This window comes from Glycine max, chromosome 14 (genome assembly GCF_000004515.6).
Source record: "Glycine max cultivar Williams 82 chromosome 14, Glycine_max_v4.0, whole genome shotgun sequence".
NCBI classification, from domain to species: domain Eukaryota; kingdom Viridiplantae; phylum Streptophyta; class Magnoliopsida; order Fabales; family Fabaceae; genus Glycine; species Glycine max.
In genome coordinates, this window is record NC_038250.2 from 45,311,989 (window position 1) to 45,328,470 (window position 16,482).

The window sequence follows — 16,482 nt, forward strand, 5'->3', positions numbered from 1 at the left end:
TTAAATAAAATAATTACCATTATATATTAATCTAAAGTTTAGATTTTAGACTCTTGTATAGACTAAAGCAATAGCCTACCTATATAAATAATATGGCATCTCCAATACTACCAACCCGAAAACTAACTAAACATGTAATTATTTCTTTTACCAAAAAAGGAAACTAATCAATAATAATAGTATTATAATAACTATCAAGCCACCATTCTGAACTCCCACGTGTCTTCATTCTATGCAATACTAAGTTTTCTCTCTCTTTGTATTTTACTTTTTTTTTAAGGAATAAATGACACGTGGAAATAGACTCTGCTGGGTTGTTTCCTTTTTTTTTTTTTTTTTTTGCACAGGCACTGTTCTAGTTAGTAGAATTAGCAGAAGCTCCCATTCCTCAGCAAGAAGTCAGAGTCGACCTCACAACAATCCCTACCCCGTTTCTGGCCCACAAAGACGTGGCCCATTCCAAAGCCCACCAAAGCCCGATTCTCCACCACAGCCCTCAAAGCCCGCTCCAGCTCCCCAACCTCCTCTTCCTTTTCCCACTCCACCACCACAACACTCTTCGTTCTTCCCCCAACCGTCATCGTCTCCGCGCGAACCGGTTTTGCCCGAACCGACCGGATCACCTGCCCCACATCCCGGTTCAGACCGGCCCGGTCCTCGCAGCACACCGTCGCCTTCACCCGCTTCGGTTCGCCGCCGTCGCAGAAACTCACCGTCGCCTCGTCGCACTCTCCCGGAAACGGCCACGCCTCCGACCGGACCGAACCCGGCTGAGCGCTTCTCGAGGAGGACGACGAGTCCCCGCGCGCCACGTCATCGGCCTGCTTCCTCAGCCGCTTCACGTGCTCCACCACTTCCCCCAGCAACGACGCCTTGTCCGACTGCAAAACGACACGATGTTTGAATTTACCTCTCTGCCCTCCAAGCATACACAAGAAGAAGAAGAAGAGGAAGAAAGAGGAAACAATGAGAATGGAGAAGTGTTAATGAATAACCTTGGCGGCGTTAGGAAGGAGGGAACGTAAGGTGGAGAGGTGAGAGTTGATTCTCTGCCTGCGTCTCCTCTCAGCTTCCCTGTGACTCTTGCACGCTTCCGTTGATTTCCGCTCCGTTTTGGATCTGGCAGCGTTCAACTCCATCGGAGAGTGGGCAGCGTGGTGGTCCAGCCAGCGCTCGAAGCCGTAGAATCTCCGAAACGGGACCATCTTTCTTTGTTCTTGTATCTTGGTATGGAAAAACGAAGAAGGAGAATGATTTTTACGAGTGTGTGAAGAATGTGATATTGTGATGCATTGTGGTTGTGGGTGGTTTAGGTATACGGTGTACGGAGAATTGGAGGCCAAGGGATGAGGAATGAGGGACCAAACTTCAACTTTTAACTGTTGTGGAACAATGGGATCCCAACAAAACAAATCACCACTATGGTAGCACTTTTTATTTTGTTGACAAAAATTAATAAACAAATAAATAAAGGAAAATGTTTGATATAGCTAATGTGTTATCATATATATATATATATATATATATAAAAGGATTTATGATAAGATAAACAAAATTTAAAGAAATAAAAAATTATCAGTACATATCTGATTTTTAATAATATATTTTTTATTATAACATTTTAAAATATCATTAAATATGTATAAATGTTACTGATATATTTTTTTGATATTTTATTTTCTATAGAAAAATGAACTATATATGATAAAATATCATAAAAATATATTAATAGCATTTATATATATTTAGTAATATTTTTGAAATGTTATCAATATTTTTATTAAATTTTTTATAAAAAGAATATTACTGAAAATCATATATTTAATAGTAAGTCCTGATTGAGTATTTAAAATGGAGAATAATTTATATATAATTACACATAAATAAGATGGTGGAAGAAGGAATGGGAATGAGAAGAAAGAAGTGAGAAGGGATGTGTGTGAGGGAATGAGTGTGACCTTTGAGAGACCCGGGAATAAATTAGTGCATGTACATGTGTCTACTATGAGAGACAGGAGTTGCTCAGAAATTACTTTTCCACATTCTTTATTGTTTCTTTTTTTCTTTTCTCCTGTTTGTTTGCAGACATTGAAGCATCGAAAGTGGTGGTTTTTTCAATGGTGTTATGTTATCCTTTTGGAATTAATTTGACTGTAGTTTTGTTGGTGCTAGGGGCTTGAATTGATATCTTATGTATGCGGTAAATAAAACAAAGTTGAATGTTTTTCTTATTTTTAAATTATTGAGATAGAGTAAGTATGAATTGAAAAATTTAATATAAATATCACAATTACAATTGAAAATTGAATAAATAAAAATGATTTTCTTCTTGAAATTAATCAATTTTCAATCATTTTTAAAAATGATTCAATATGAACTATATTGAGCTAACATATATATTTATGAAATTATTAATACTTCAGAAATTTCAATATTCTTTTGTAGTTAACTTTTGATTTTCTTGTTTTAAAAAATGATATTACTATTAAACACCTAAATCAACTTGTACAACTTAGTCAAACTTCAACCTTAAATATAGGAGTGCATTAAATTAATATTTGAAATTATATACGTTGTAGAAGATATTTATGGCTTATACCCACAAAAGTTAATGCCGTTGGAGTAAGACAGTATTGTATTTTAAACTAATGTTTATTATATATTTTGAAATTTATTTAGTATTTACTGTCAACATGAGTTTTATTCTCAAAATCAATCCAGTCCTAATATTATTGAGATCCACTATTAATAATCATATTTTTATTCTATAACATGATCATATTTTGTGTTATTAAAATAAGACCCGGATCTAAATAAAAGACTCCATAAAATATTAATGGCTTATTTGATATTAACGAGCCGAAAGGAAATATAAAATTGATTTAATGGTTAAAAAAAAAGATAAAAGAAAAAAAATCTTAAATTCAATCCTTTTGTTGACAAAAATTAACAAAGTGATAAAAAGAAGAAAAAAAACTATGAACAAACTAAAAAGTCCTCATGATACAATCTGGGTACATAATTGAATGATGTATCTCCAAGGAGGGTTTAATAAAAAAGGGAAATAAAAGGGAAGAGAAGGATTAGGGAATAAGAAGAAGTAGAGGACTGAATTACTACTAATGCTGGCAAAAGTGGTGGGAAAGGGATAGTGAGAAATGTGGCAATTTATGGAGTGGAGATAGTGGTGGTGTTGGGTGCAAAAAGGGAAAGAAAGGAATAATGCAATCATTTTTCAAAGGGGCAAAAGGGGGCACTGTTACTTATTATTATTACTGATAGCCTCATACTACTACTGCAGCTAGCAAGAGTCGGCGCCGACAGCTTTGTTGAGGGAATAAAAAACTGGACAAAATGACCATCCAAGATTCTAAGTTAATGGGAACAAATTATTAAAAAATAAAATCAATAAATTTAATTATATAAATATAAAAATATAAAATTTTATTTAAAAATTTAATGAAGTTTAAAAAATAAAGAGGTATAAATGCATCTATCTCCTGAAGCCAACTTAGGTCAGCCATTTACAGGATAGGTTGTGAATTGTGATGATGTGCTAAGCCGACAACCTCTTTTGGATCGCTTGTTCTGTAATAATCTGTATAGAGTAGTAAGTATATATTTGCATACTCAGTCTTCTCTACGTATCGCTTTCACACAACCCCTTTTTGTTTCCCTATGGTATCAATCAATATTAATTACCATTTCCCAAATCTATATAACAACGTATATTGTTCATAGCATGCATGTACTCAGCTGAATGCATGCATGCCCTGATCTGGCTCTTCTGGCCAACGATTCAGTTAATTTGCTTCTAACTCTTTACTTTAATTTGTTTGTTCTTGAGGGGTTAAAAGGAAAAATAATACCAATATAATGAAGTTAATAAAGTGAATGGGGTTTTACAGTCATATATACATGCATGGAGATATGTACTGCATGCATGCTTGCATGTTTTCCATGCATATGGTACACATTTGGGGCTCAGAGACTGCATATACAAGTTAGTATTTCTTTCTTTACTACTAGGCATTATACATGTTATATTTTTTTATAAAACAAAATAGCATTGATATCTTTAAAAGAGAATAATTATAATCATTTATTCATTTTCTTATTTTTTTTCTTTTCTTTTTTTTTTACTTTTTCATATTTTGGGTATATACCATAAATATCTTCCAAATAGGAAATTCTTATTTAAAAAATTAAATAAGATTATTATGAGTAATAAAAATCTTATTCAGAGTATTTAACACAATTATATATTAAGGGCTCAAATTTGAAATTCCTAACTAATTAAACTAAAATAATCTCACAATAATTAATATATGTGTTCTATCTCTATTTTTTTATCTTTCTCTTACTTACTCCATTTTTTTAGGTAGACAAATATCACTATGCTTTAAAAAAATAGCAGAGAAATTAATGAAAATATTCACAATAAAATACTTTCATACATATAGTTATGAAATAATAAACCTTAATTAACATATTATAGAAAGCTAACTATATATATCTATCAACTCCAACTGTATCAAACTTTTGGTTTAATTTAGTTTTATTTGTCCAACAGCATTTTGACCAAGGGTTTATTATAAATTACAGTAAATTTATTAGTCGCCGTGGAGATATTTTAATATTTAGACCAATTAATTGTAGTCCAAATGCATTTTCTAATTCGTGAGTTATATATACATATACAGAATACTTACTACTACAATTTGGGAGCTTATATATTGAAGTGCTGTTAACTATATTCACTTTGCATCTTATATATATTCGAAAAACAGATGGTACATCATTAATCTTCTGATCTCACCCCACCATTAAACTATCGTAAACAACACAAACTTTTCTTCTATTCTACAAGAGGTCAATAAGGAATATTATATGCATCTAAAATAATATTCTTACTAATATCTTCCCTCGTACCCTAATTAGGTGAGAACGCAGATAAACAGATAAAGCTGGATGGATATACATTATTTGGTCACTCCATTATTCACTGACATATATGCATATATATTCTTTCTTCCCCCACCTATTGGGTTTACCACATTCCTTCCTTCTTCCTAGTGTGGCAGTTTAGCTCGATTACTTTTGTAATAACAATGAATAAATAAATAAATATGAAAATCTGAACATTATGCATGTGAATATGTCGGGTGGGCCCCAACAAAGGGTAACAATGAAGAAGGAAAGATCAACATCCTATGTCAGTGCTCCGGCTGCAAGGAACAGATGAGACTTTAGATGGTATTACCCAACCAGCAGAAGGCAGAAGGCAGATCATACAGCTGAACTATGCTCAGATAATTAAATATGATCATATATATATATATATATATATATATATATATATATATATATATATATGCTAAGTGCATGAGCACAAATTAATTAATTCTAGTATATATAATTATTCCCATTTATTTATTCTCTCGTGCATATTGTTTTTTTCCTCCTTCAAACAGTAGTAGTTTGGATTCATATATGCTATGATTTTGACATCTCCATGATGCAATGAGCATGTCTCCCAGGCTCACTATTGGATTCGATCTGTCTCCAATGCCTGATGCTTATTAATTCGACCCCACCCTCTTCTAGCTAGCTTCTTGCACTGCTCATTTTTAGCTTTCATATGGTGAGCCCCTACCTATTGATCCACATACATGCCCTTTGTTGCAATAATAAAACAAAAAGGTAAAGGGAGAAGCCAATGGTGTATAAGGGATTCATTGAGGTAAAATTCATTTTGATTATTAGAACCAACTTTGTTCGTTGTTTGAAGAGGTTGATGATATAGGACACAGAATAGGGAGAGACTAGAAAGAAAAAAAGCTTACATATTTGTGAATTTATTAGCGACATTTCTAGATTATTTTATGTTGTTTTTCTAAACATATTAAAATTATTATTTCGTTTCATATATTATATTTTTATTTAAATTAATTAAAATGTAGCATATAACTAATAAAAAAATTATATATATTGGATCGTGACTCATAGTAATCTGTATTTAAATTAATTACAATTATAGATTTTATATATATTGAATCATGTCTCATAGTAACTAGTAACACTATGTTTGAAAATGTAAATTTAGAGTTGTTTTTGATTTGGTTTTTTTGTTGTTCTTTCTCATGTTCCTTTAAAATCATATAACTTTCATAATTTTTAAAATTAAATATTATTATTAAATATTAATATATATTAATATAGTAGTTATTATAAAGTGTTATTTTGATGATGAGATAACATGAAAGAAACAATAAATAAGTCAAATCCTTGTTTTTATTTTTATCTTGTTTTTATCCATTGGATGCACATTGAAAAACGTGTCACAAACAATTTCAACTGCATAGCAAACATCTATAAAATTCAGTGCAAAAATTATTTTGCCAAAGGATCAAAATCGTTGATTTTGTTTTTATTGTTGGATTTGTATTAAAATAAGGCGTCATAGTAATTTTAAGTACAAATCAAACATGCAAGAATTTGATTTTAAAAATTTAGCCAAGGAGAACTAAAATTACTTAGGTCTTAAAGGAGGCGTGCGAATCCTTGGGGTTTGGGGGAGAAAAGTTCTTCCATAATTTTGATGACCCTCTTGCTTAACTACACACACGAACACACAGTATTTTAACCATAGTTGGCAATCATTTTTCATGTACTCTTAATTTCTTCTACGCGAAGATGAATTAATTGGTGCAGATTCTTCTCTTCATTTACATCATATACAAATCCCTCTCTAAATTAAGAAATTTTACACAATGAATTAATATATCTACTTAAATCTTTTCCCAATCATGAAAAAAAATCTACCTAAATTTTCTGTAATTAGCTTCAATGATGAAATTAAAAGGATTTACAAGTCTTAAATCTTTGTCTGTAACTTGTAAGAGACTTTATCATTTGAATCAGCTAAACCTTGATTTCAATATTCATTGATATATATTCTTAAAATCAATAGCGATCATATAGTCGATCTTGAATTTCTTATGTACTTAATAATTATTTCTAAATTTATCATAAATATTATGGTATCATGATCATACAGTACTGTAAAAAAAATCATCACAGTAGTTTTTCAAGGATTTTTAATTTATCACAAAAAGTAACTCTTGAAACATCTAAAACATTTAATACATTTCAAGTGATAATAATAATTTATTGACTGTTTTATACTCTGAGAATTAATTTAATGATAAAAAAATTAATGAAATGACACTATTTTTTAGACGAAAGAAAGAGTTTGCTCTTTTCTTTGTATGGCCACCCAATCATGAAAATGTTACCGAATCAAAATTATCAAACTCGAGAGTTTACGTGAATTCATGAAAATTTTATAGATTCGACTCGTAGACTCGTAAGAATTTATTTCATATAAAAAAAATAATAAAATATCTACAAATAACAAATCAATTAAACATTTCAACAATATAATAAAGTAAAATAGTAAATCATAAATTTCATAATACTTAAATATCTAAGTCTAGTAATGCATCACTACTAGATAATAATTTGTCGTTGTTATAGTAGTATTAGATTATTCTCTTCGAGAGTTTGATGTCACTAAATGAAGGTATGTTGAACACTAAATAAATAAAAAACAATTAAAAATTACTTACATTTTGATCTAATTTTTTTAACTTACTAACTCGTTAATCCGATGATAAATTTAATTTTTTTTTAATTTGCTGACTCGTTGACTTAGTGATAAACTCGAGAGTCTATCGAATTTACTTAGAGTTTATAGAGTTTACCAAGAGTTTATTAAAAAAAATTTATATGCGAGTCAACTCACAAAAGATTAATAGACTCGTAAATTCATAAAAGTTAACGAATTAATTCGAGAGTTTGATAATTAGAGAATCACTGAGGCCCGATCAAAGAAAGCTTTTGCTTCCATTGCAAATTCCAATATTCAGGTTTCAAAATTTCATAAAGGTAAAAAAGGGGGAAAGAAAGATGCAAGTAAGAAGAAGGGGGAAAAGGTTGAGACAAAAAGTGTGACTGATCTAGCAAATTGGGGAAGACTGTTAGGGAAAAAGAATTTCTCACAGTACCAAACCCTACGGATGGTCTGATTTTTGTCCCATAAAAGCTGCATGGCTCCCGTTTGTCGCTATGCCAACTCTCAACTCTACCATATGTATGTTTCCCTATCATGTCATGTTTCCACCCTCAATAGAACTAAAAAAAAATAAAAGTACATGCTTGTTAAAGGAGCAGGTCCTATTAAAATAATGTAATAATAATGGGCTTATAAAAAAATGTAATTAATCATGGTGTTATCATCATTCATCGATGTCCCTGTGTAATGTATACTTTTGGATCGCTATGGTTAAAGTGCAATGTGTTATGAGGCGAATTGAACACGTACATATTTTAAAAGAAATTAAAACCAGCGGTACGGTTTATAATTTTATAAAGGATTTGATTTCAGTATTAATGTAATTTTTGTTAGTTTAATAACCACAAGAACATCAATATAATTTTTTTTAGCCTATAAGGTTATAAAAATTATAAGAATCTTCAAGGAATAGATTTTAATAATTTTATGTATTTGATCGTGGATATATTTTTAAGTGAAGGGCGTGAGACAAAGAAAATTTGAACACGATATATACTGTACAATGAAAACACATTAGGTACTCACTTTCTCTAAAGATAAAAGCTACATGAGCAAATTTCATAAGCCTTATTTGTATTGGGCAGATAACATCAGCCTTATTTGTATTTAATTAGAATTATTAACTAAATTAGATGTAAGAAAAATTTCATAATAATTATATTCAAAAAACTAGTATTGATGAATGGATATTGACGGCTGTGTGGGGATCTTGTTTTATTGGCTATCCAATCCAATCATATTAAATTAGATTTTTAAAGTATTTAAATCAAATTTGATCTAATTCAATTAAGATTTGATCATAAATAAATTGAATAATAAATTTTATTTTTTAATCCGACTTAATCCATATTATATAATTAAATTTATTGTTATATATAAATTAATTATCAAATATAAAATTCATTAATTTTTACCTCACATAATTTATTAAATTAAACCATCCATTATTTTTTATTTTTTAAGTTGTTATCTTTATATCTGTTTTGATTTTGTTTATATTTTCTCATACTAATCCAATACTTTATTTCTATCTCGTATTAGTATTGAAAAGATTAATTCTATTAGTCAAATATTATCATAATTTGATCTCTTTTGATATTTTTAGTCATTATATGCTTATAAAACATTAGACAAAAATAAATTATTATTCTAAAAACAATTATTTCTTACAAAATAATTTTTTTCTCAAATACCAAAACTGATTAACCCAATTCAACTTAACTTATTTATGATCGTTGAATTATGTTGGGTCTATAAAAAAATAACACAAATTCAATTTAACACGTTAAATTTTAAGCATGTTAGATAATAGGTTTAATCAAATATGATCCAACCCGACATGTGAATACCCCCAATTATAAGAGTTTTATCATAGGTTTTGATTGTTTATTTTGATAGTTTTATCATATGAATTTTTATCATATCATAAAGTTATTAAAATAAACAAATTTTCTTTCTTAACATATATATAAATAATATATATAGATACAAATAAATATTTTATATTATTGTTTAATCATAAAATATGTGATAATTTTATTTGTTTTTATAATAATTATTTTATAAGTTGTGTTAATAATTATTTACTTGTGTAAAAAAATATACTAATAACATCGTATGTCTATAAACCTTTTTAACATCCCATCGTCGGAGAAGAATGAAGGAATTTTGCATTAAAACCTGGAAGATAAAAAGCTCCAGGGTGTTTTTCCAGATTGGGATATATTTGTACTCTACAGTCTTTCTATTATTCTCTTGACTTGAAATAAATGCATTTTATGATGGTTAGTATCGTTTTTCTTAAAAGGCAAAAGATATTTTATTGATATCATCACTCAGTTTAGCACAAGTGGTGCCCAACCTAAGTAAGAATTTATGATGATTATCATTAATATGATTTCTCCCTTTCATTTCCAACCCAACATTACTAAATTTTAAATTCGTGCAATTTAAATTACATATTTTGAAATTTGTATTTAATAAATTTTTAAAATATACGTACATAGATAAAATTATCAATTATTAACATTTCAACTCCTCACCATATCTCACCTCAATCGGTAACATTTGATCTTATTAAACATTCTAACTACTAGTCCTTTTTATTGATAATGGTGCATGATATTTCTAACCTTAAAATTTTCACATGTAACAACATAATGATTATTAACAAGCGTGATTAGTGCTTCTCTGAATTCATATAGTCAATATATAACTGAATTCACACTCACATATATCATTTAATTTTATTAATTTTAAGTAAAAAAAAATAATGTTATACTTAAGTTCTCCTTCATATTGTTTGTGCTTGCGTGTGATTAATTCTTGACATAGTTATGATATTGTACGCGAATAAGAAATTGCATAGTTTTGTTATATATTATGATGTAAACATATTGTTTGTGTTTGCGTGTGATTAATTCTTGAAAATATCTTTCAAGTATTGGATAATGTTTGTATTATATAATAAATACTTTGTTACTAATAAAAAATATTTTGTTTAAAAGAGACCCCATAAGTGTGTTGTTAAAAAATACTTAAAAATATTTTAAGTAGTGGATAGTTTTTGTATTATATAATAAATATTTTTTTATTAATAAAAAAAAATATTTTTGTGTACTTGACTGATATTTTAAAGATATTGGTTAAAATTTGGTAGAAAAGAAAAGGATAAAAATTAGGATTGATATAGTATGTCAGAATTTAAAATTTAAATTAGCATTAGTTAAGATTGTAATAATATTGAAGTTCAGTTTATCTAAACAAGAAAGATATTGTAACGAAACAAAAAAAAAAAAAAAAAACTAAGATATTTTAAAATTTTTAGTTACAACATAAGCAAGAAAGATATCCCTTCAATGCTTCACTTCCCATAGTCTTGGAAGGATCTTTGCAATCTTTTCTCTAAGCTAGTGCATATAACATGGTGCATCAAATCAATACCCCGACCAAGAGTTTCCATGATGAAGATTTCAGTGATTTAGTGTTTGGTTTTATGACTAATCGAGGGACAACTCCCCTTCGTCAATCATGGGATGGTCAATATTTTTGCTGAATGTCCAAGGTTCTGAGATATGTCATGGAGTGTTTGACCATTTTATGACAATGCCACAGAAAACAATTTGTTTAGGTTGTCAACAATTTTTTTCTCTAGATGTTCATTTCTAACAAGACCCAAGGCCAGTTCTGGTGTTTGAATTCCTTTACATGTCATTTTCAGTGTGACTTAAAAAACAAATAATGAATGTCCCTATTTATCCTTTCCCGTGTGCAAAGTTTTTCAACTTAGAAAAAAATGACAGCTTTAAATGACCATAATGACAAAGAAAAAAAATTGAATTATGTCTTATACTAATGAATAAAAAAAATATTATGAATAGTTTTAGGCATTTTGATCTAATTTTTTTCCGATTAATGGATGTAACTCAATTAGTTAAATAATATACAAATAATTATAAATCTTAATCTTTGATTTTTATGAATAAATCTAACTACTTCTCATTTGTAGTCCAATAAGTCTTGACATTTTCATAAGAGGTATTTGTGTTCTTGTAGCACAAATCTGGATTTGGATGACATCATTAAGACCGTTTTAAAAAAAACTGAATTGAATTGTGTTAAATAAACCAAACAATTTTGAATTAAAAATTTAACTGAACTGTTCGATAGTTTAGTTTTAAAAAACTGAACTGCTCCAAAACCAAATTGTTTGAACCGAATTAAATAACCTATGGGATTATTTGGATGAATAAAAAATAGAAATAAATTAATAAATATCATAAAAAAAACTTTTTTATAATAAGAATAATAACAACTTTGTAAAAAAAATAATAGTAATAGTAATAATAATTAATTTGACCAAAAAAATTAAACTTTTTACCAAGATATTTTTCCTAATAAATAAACTAATTTTTATTTTTTTAATATTAAAATAATTAAAACTGAATACAAACAAACAAACACACACATCCCTCCTCCACACCCAAACTTTCTGAGTTTGGGCAAAAGCTTTTCCCTTATGGACTCCACACTCATTGCCCCTTCTCTCCCCAACTTCCTCTCACTTTAGAGGGAACGTTTTCCCTTGATAACCTCCACACTCATTCAAATTCTCCCCCCAAATAAACAGAGAAGGTATCTCTCCCTCACAAACTTAATGTATAACCTCTAAACCCAAAGTTTTTGATTCTGCAAAAACCTAAATCTCAGGTTGAAGCATCCTCTAAATAGAATTTTCTTGAGAACAGGTATTACAATGAAACAAGTGCTCTGAAAAAGGTAAATAAGCTTAAGCACAGAACAAAACTATATCACAAGTGAAGAAACTGAAGTATTTGGACATGGTAATAACTACTACAACAATAATGAATACTAGCCAAGTTACTATGAGCACTATATATGTTCATGTTCCCAATTTGTATTTTCAAATGGATTGATAAGTTTACAAAGCACTTGATTATCCCAAAAATAGTCATCATGAATAGCCAGGATCCAGATTCACAATTTCCATGCATTCCTATTTCCTGCAGTGAGCGAATTGGAACAGTTGGAAAAAGATTATACAGCTCATATTTTATCTCTGTCAATGGGATTTAAAACTTGTATTCAAAATTTGAATTGATTGATCTCCATCCAACGATTCCAGTCCGTTCATTATGTGCAAGAAGAAAATTGTGACAGTTCACAGTTGCAAAACCAGATCCAAATAGCCATTCCAATGAAATCACAAAGCCCAACAAGGAGAAGACCTAGTAGCTGGCTACAGACAACTCAACTAAAGGTACACTCATCCTCTTCTGAGCATTTTTCCTTTTTCTCAGCAGTGTCCACTTGGGAGTTAACACGCATGATCAATTCACAAGCCACTGCACACATTACAGAGCAAAGTCAAAATTACTTCAGACTAATTCGGACACACATGCATGTTACATTCAACAATTCAATCAGTAATCCAAAATCAACTCTATCAAAATCTAAATCACAAATGGGCATTTAAGCATTAGTTTGGGACAGCAGAGCTTCCCACCCTCGCATGTTAAGAAATTTAAGTTTTTAACATATTGGATTATCGGTGCAAATCTTCCAAAAGTACATTCAGAATAAAAGATACAAAAGTATTCCTTCTTCCATAGTGTTGAACACCATCTACCTCTAACGGCAAAGCAATGGTTATTCAAACATTGAACACCCTCTAATAGTAAAAACAAGGGTAATTAAAACGTTGAACTAATGGTAATTCAAATCCTGAGCACCCTCTAACAATAAAGCAATGGTAATTCAAACATAACTTATAATTTCACAACTAGAGATAACGGAAAATATAATGTCAGCACCAAATTCATGATGACCAACCAAGGTTTTAACAAAGGGGGCAAGATCCTCTCCATTTCTTCAAGTGTACAATATAACCACAATTACAATCCCATCAGTCGCATTTACAAGGATCACAATGCAATCCACAACCACAATTCAAAATCATGTTGATGACAGGAAAGGTGTTGACTCTCCGGTGTTTAGGCAAAGCCAAAGTTTTTCTAATTTTTATTTTTGTTCAAAATCACATAAAATAAAGTTAAGGGCATTAAGGCCATGTGAATCAAATTTCAACTATAGATATCCGGCCACATTGTTCTCTCCCCATCAACAACAAGGCATACAATCGAAACCTCACAGCGAAAACCACAGAACCAAAAAACTACCCCAATTCAAGAGACAGACCATACATACAATAACCAGAGTTAACCATATCTACAAAAACAACACAACAGTACCTACAACAATCCAAAAACACCCCCTTCTCACGACGGCAATGGATACTTTCTCGGCCTCCCCCGTTTCTTCGGCCCCGTCCCCGATCCAACCCCGTTCGTCATCGCCGCCCCCGAGCTTGTCACCCTCGCCGTCGCCACCGGAGTAACACTCCCAGCGCCATTCTCAGCCGGCACCGGCATCCAATTCGGCAGCGAAGAAGCCTGTTGTGGCGGAGGAGGTGGTGCCTGCACCGGCATCGCCGCCACAGGAGCAGCTTCTTTTTCCGGCGGAGAACCGAAGCCGCCAACAACAAACCCCACGGGGAAGAACCCCCAACAGCAATAATAAGCCTCCTGTCCCGGAACAAGCGGCGGCAACGACGGAACCGTGACGCCGTGAAAGGATCTATCACAATTCTGGCACCGCAAGCAATAACCCTCGTAAACCCTAGGGTACTCATACAAACGATAACAATAAGGACACGCGGTCCAGAAAGTAGAGCTCCTTTTCCTCCTCCTCCGCCTCCTCCTCGAATTCTCGTCCGCGAGAATGTCCTCGCGTGCCGCAGCGCTGTTGCGGCCGGCGCTGGGCCCAGGCCCAGGCCTCCGGACGGGGAGCTTCTCCTGCTGCTGGACCCATTCGGGAACGGACAAATCGACGCGGGAGAAGAAAGTGAGGTCCTTGTCATAAACGGATTTCTTGACGGGGTCGGATAAGAGGGTCCAGGCATCGGCGACGAGCTTGAAGGCGTGGCCGGCGAGGTGAAAGCGGGACTTGTCGGGGTGGAGGAGGAGGGCGAGGCGGCGGTACTGTTTCTTGATGAGGTCGAGGTCGTCGGAGCGGCGGTCGAGCTGGAGGACGGCGTACCAGTCGGGGTGGCTGTTGACGCGCTTGTCGGCGGCAAGGAGGACGTCGACGATGGCCATGATCTGGTCGGAGGCTTCAAGGAGAGGCTCGGTTTCCTGAGCCAGGATGGCGAACTCGCGCGAGCCCATGAGATCGCGGTTCTGGAGGAGCTTCTCGGCGATCCCCAGAAGACGTTCTGCTTCGGCGCTGTGCATTCTCAGTGAAGGAATTGGGTTGCTTGGCTCAGTGATGTCGGAGGAACAAGTGCACACTCTTTCATGTGGAAAGGGGGCATTTTTATTTTATTTTTTTTAAGTTTTTTTTCTTCTACTATACTACTAGCTAGCTACATTGAACTAATGAATGTATCTCTTTAATTTGAGAGGAGAAAAAATAGAAAAATGAATGCATGTAATAAATGAGTCAATAGAAATAAAATAATGGGTAAATATTCATTTTATCAGATGTGTGAAATTATGATAAATTCGTTTCTAAAAGATTTTTTTTTAATTTTGTGCAAAAAAATACTATAAATTAAGTTGATTAAATTGATAAGATCATTTTGTCATTAAGTTTTAATGTTCAAATATTAGTTTAATAATAAATTATATTTTATGAAAATCAATTTGACATTAAGATGTAAAATTTAAGATTTATTAAATTATTCATAGGATTAATTGTCGCATTTCTTGCATATTCAATAACAAGATTTAAATTTTTCATCTTTTAGAACTCAATTTGACATTTAATCACGTTTATATGGTAAATTTATATAAAAAAGAGAGAAAATAATTGGAAAAAAAATGGAAGAATAAGGTTATACATTCACAATGTAAAATAATTTTGCATTATTGTTATTTAATCACATTTATATGGTAAGTTTGTTGGCTTTGACTTTTATAATAACCATCTAATTAAAAAGCCATATCATATTATTTGATTTGTGATTAAATGATAATATAATAATAGAAATGTCAATGAATAAAAAAGAGAAAGATAATAAATGTAGTAATAGAAATGTCAATGCATAAAAAAGAGAAAGATAATAAATGCAGTGAGTAAATTATAATGCGTCAATTTGTTCAAACTTAAAAAATAAGTGAGTATAAAAAAGTGATTTCTTACGAAATTGATAAGAATATTTTCTTAAAAATACTAGAAAATAATTTATTTAAAAAATTATTATCATTGTAGGTTGTTTTACATAAAACAATACAAACTAATAAATGGATGAAAGACAATACAATTTTAAAAAATTAACTTTATTACCATTAATTCCTTTTTAGTTTTTGTTCTCCATAACATTAATATTATAATGAATATAAGTAAACAAAATAATAATTAATGTTACATTGAAAATTAAAATAACAAATATTTTTTGACATTTTTTTCTTTTTACACTATAATTATTATGATGAGACTAAAGAGGTATAAATTTTAGAGAGTTTTATTTCATTAGTTTCTTTTCTTATTTTATAATTAATAATGTAATAAATGAGTCAATAGAAAAAAAAAGGTGTAATAAACAAGTCAATAGTAGAGAGAAAGAGACAGAAATGCTTTTGTTTCCTTTTTGTTTATCTTTTAAGGTTTTTGTATAACCTAATAAATGTAATAAATTTTTTGAATAAAATAAAATAGTAGTGGATTTTTTTTATCCTTTTTCGTTTCTACCCCATAAAGTGCATAAGTGTAAATCAATTAAAAATTATTCTCTTCATTTTACTATGATGTTTTAGCAATAATTA

At 30.9% G+C, this 16,482-nt stretch overlaps 2 protein-coding genes across 3 annotated transcripts; both read right to left on the reverse strand.

Annotated features, from left to right (window-relative positions):
* Positions 1-1,438, reverse strand: LOC100782838 (transcription factor bHLH30). The gene is made up of 2 exons (XM_003544195.5): positions 996-1,438; positions 1-881 (listed from the first exon to the last, which is right to left on the reverse strand). The coding sequence occupies exons 1-2, from the start codon at positions 1,203-1,205 to the stop codon at positions 369-371; spliced, it is 723 nt and encodes a 240-aa protein (XP_003544243.1). The 5' UTR covers positions 1,206-1,438; the 3' UTR covers positions 1-368.
* A 10,987-nt stretch (positions 1,439-12,425) lies between these two features.
* Positions 12,426-15,097, reverse strand: LOC100783370 (J protein JJJ2). Of its 2 annotated transcripts, none has more exons than XM_003544196.5 (2): positions 13,913-15,097; positions 12,426-13,002 (listed from the first exon to the last, which is right to left on the reverse strand). In XM_003544196.5, the coding sequence occupies exon 1, from the start codon at positions 14,947-14,949 to the stop codon at positions 13,936-13,938; it is 1,014 nt and encodes a 337-aa protein (XP_003544244.2). In that variant the 5' UTR covers positions 14,950-15,097; the 3' UTR covers positions 12,426-13,002; positions 13,913-13,935. The 2 variants fall into 2 exon arrangements, with proteins under 2 accessions (XP_003544244.2, XP_006596371.2); XM_006596308.4 differs by having other exon boundaries at positions 13,909-15,096.
* Between the last annotated feature and the right edge of the window lie 1,385 nt (positions 15,098-16,482).

Coding starts and splice junctions, on each gene's coding strand:
- LOC100782838 (XM_003544195.5), bottom strand. CDS start 1,205: ATGGTCCCGTTTCGGAGATTCTACGGCTTCGAGCGCTGGCTGGACCAC. Junction 882..995: donor TCCTTCCTAACGCCGCCAAG/GTTATTCATTAA, acceptor GTCGTTTTGCAG/TCGGACAAGGCGTCGTTGCT.
- LOC100783370 (XM_003544196.5), bottom strand. CDS start 14,949: ATGCACAGCGCCGAAGCAGAACGTCTTCTGGGGATCGCCGAGAAGCTC.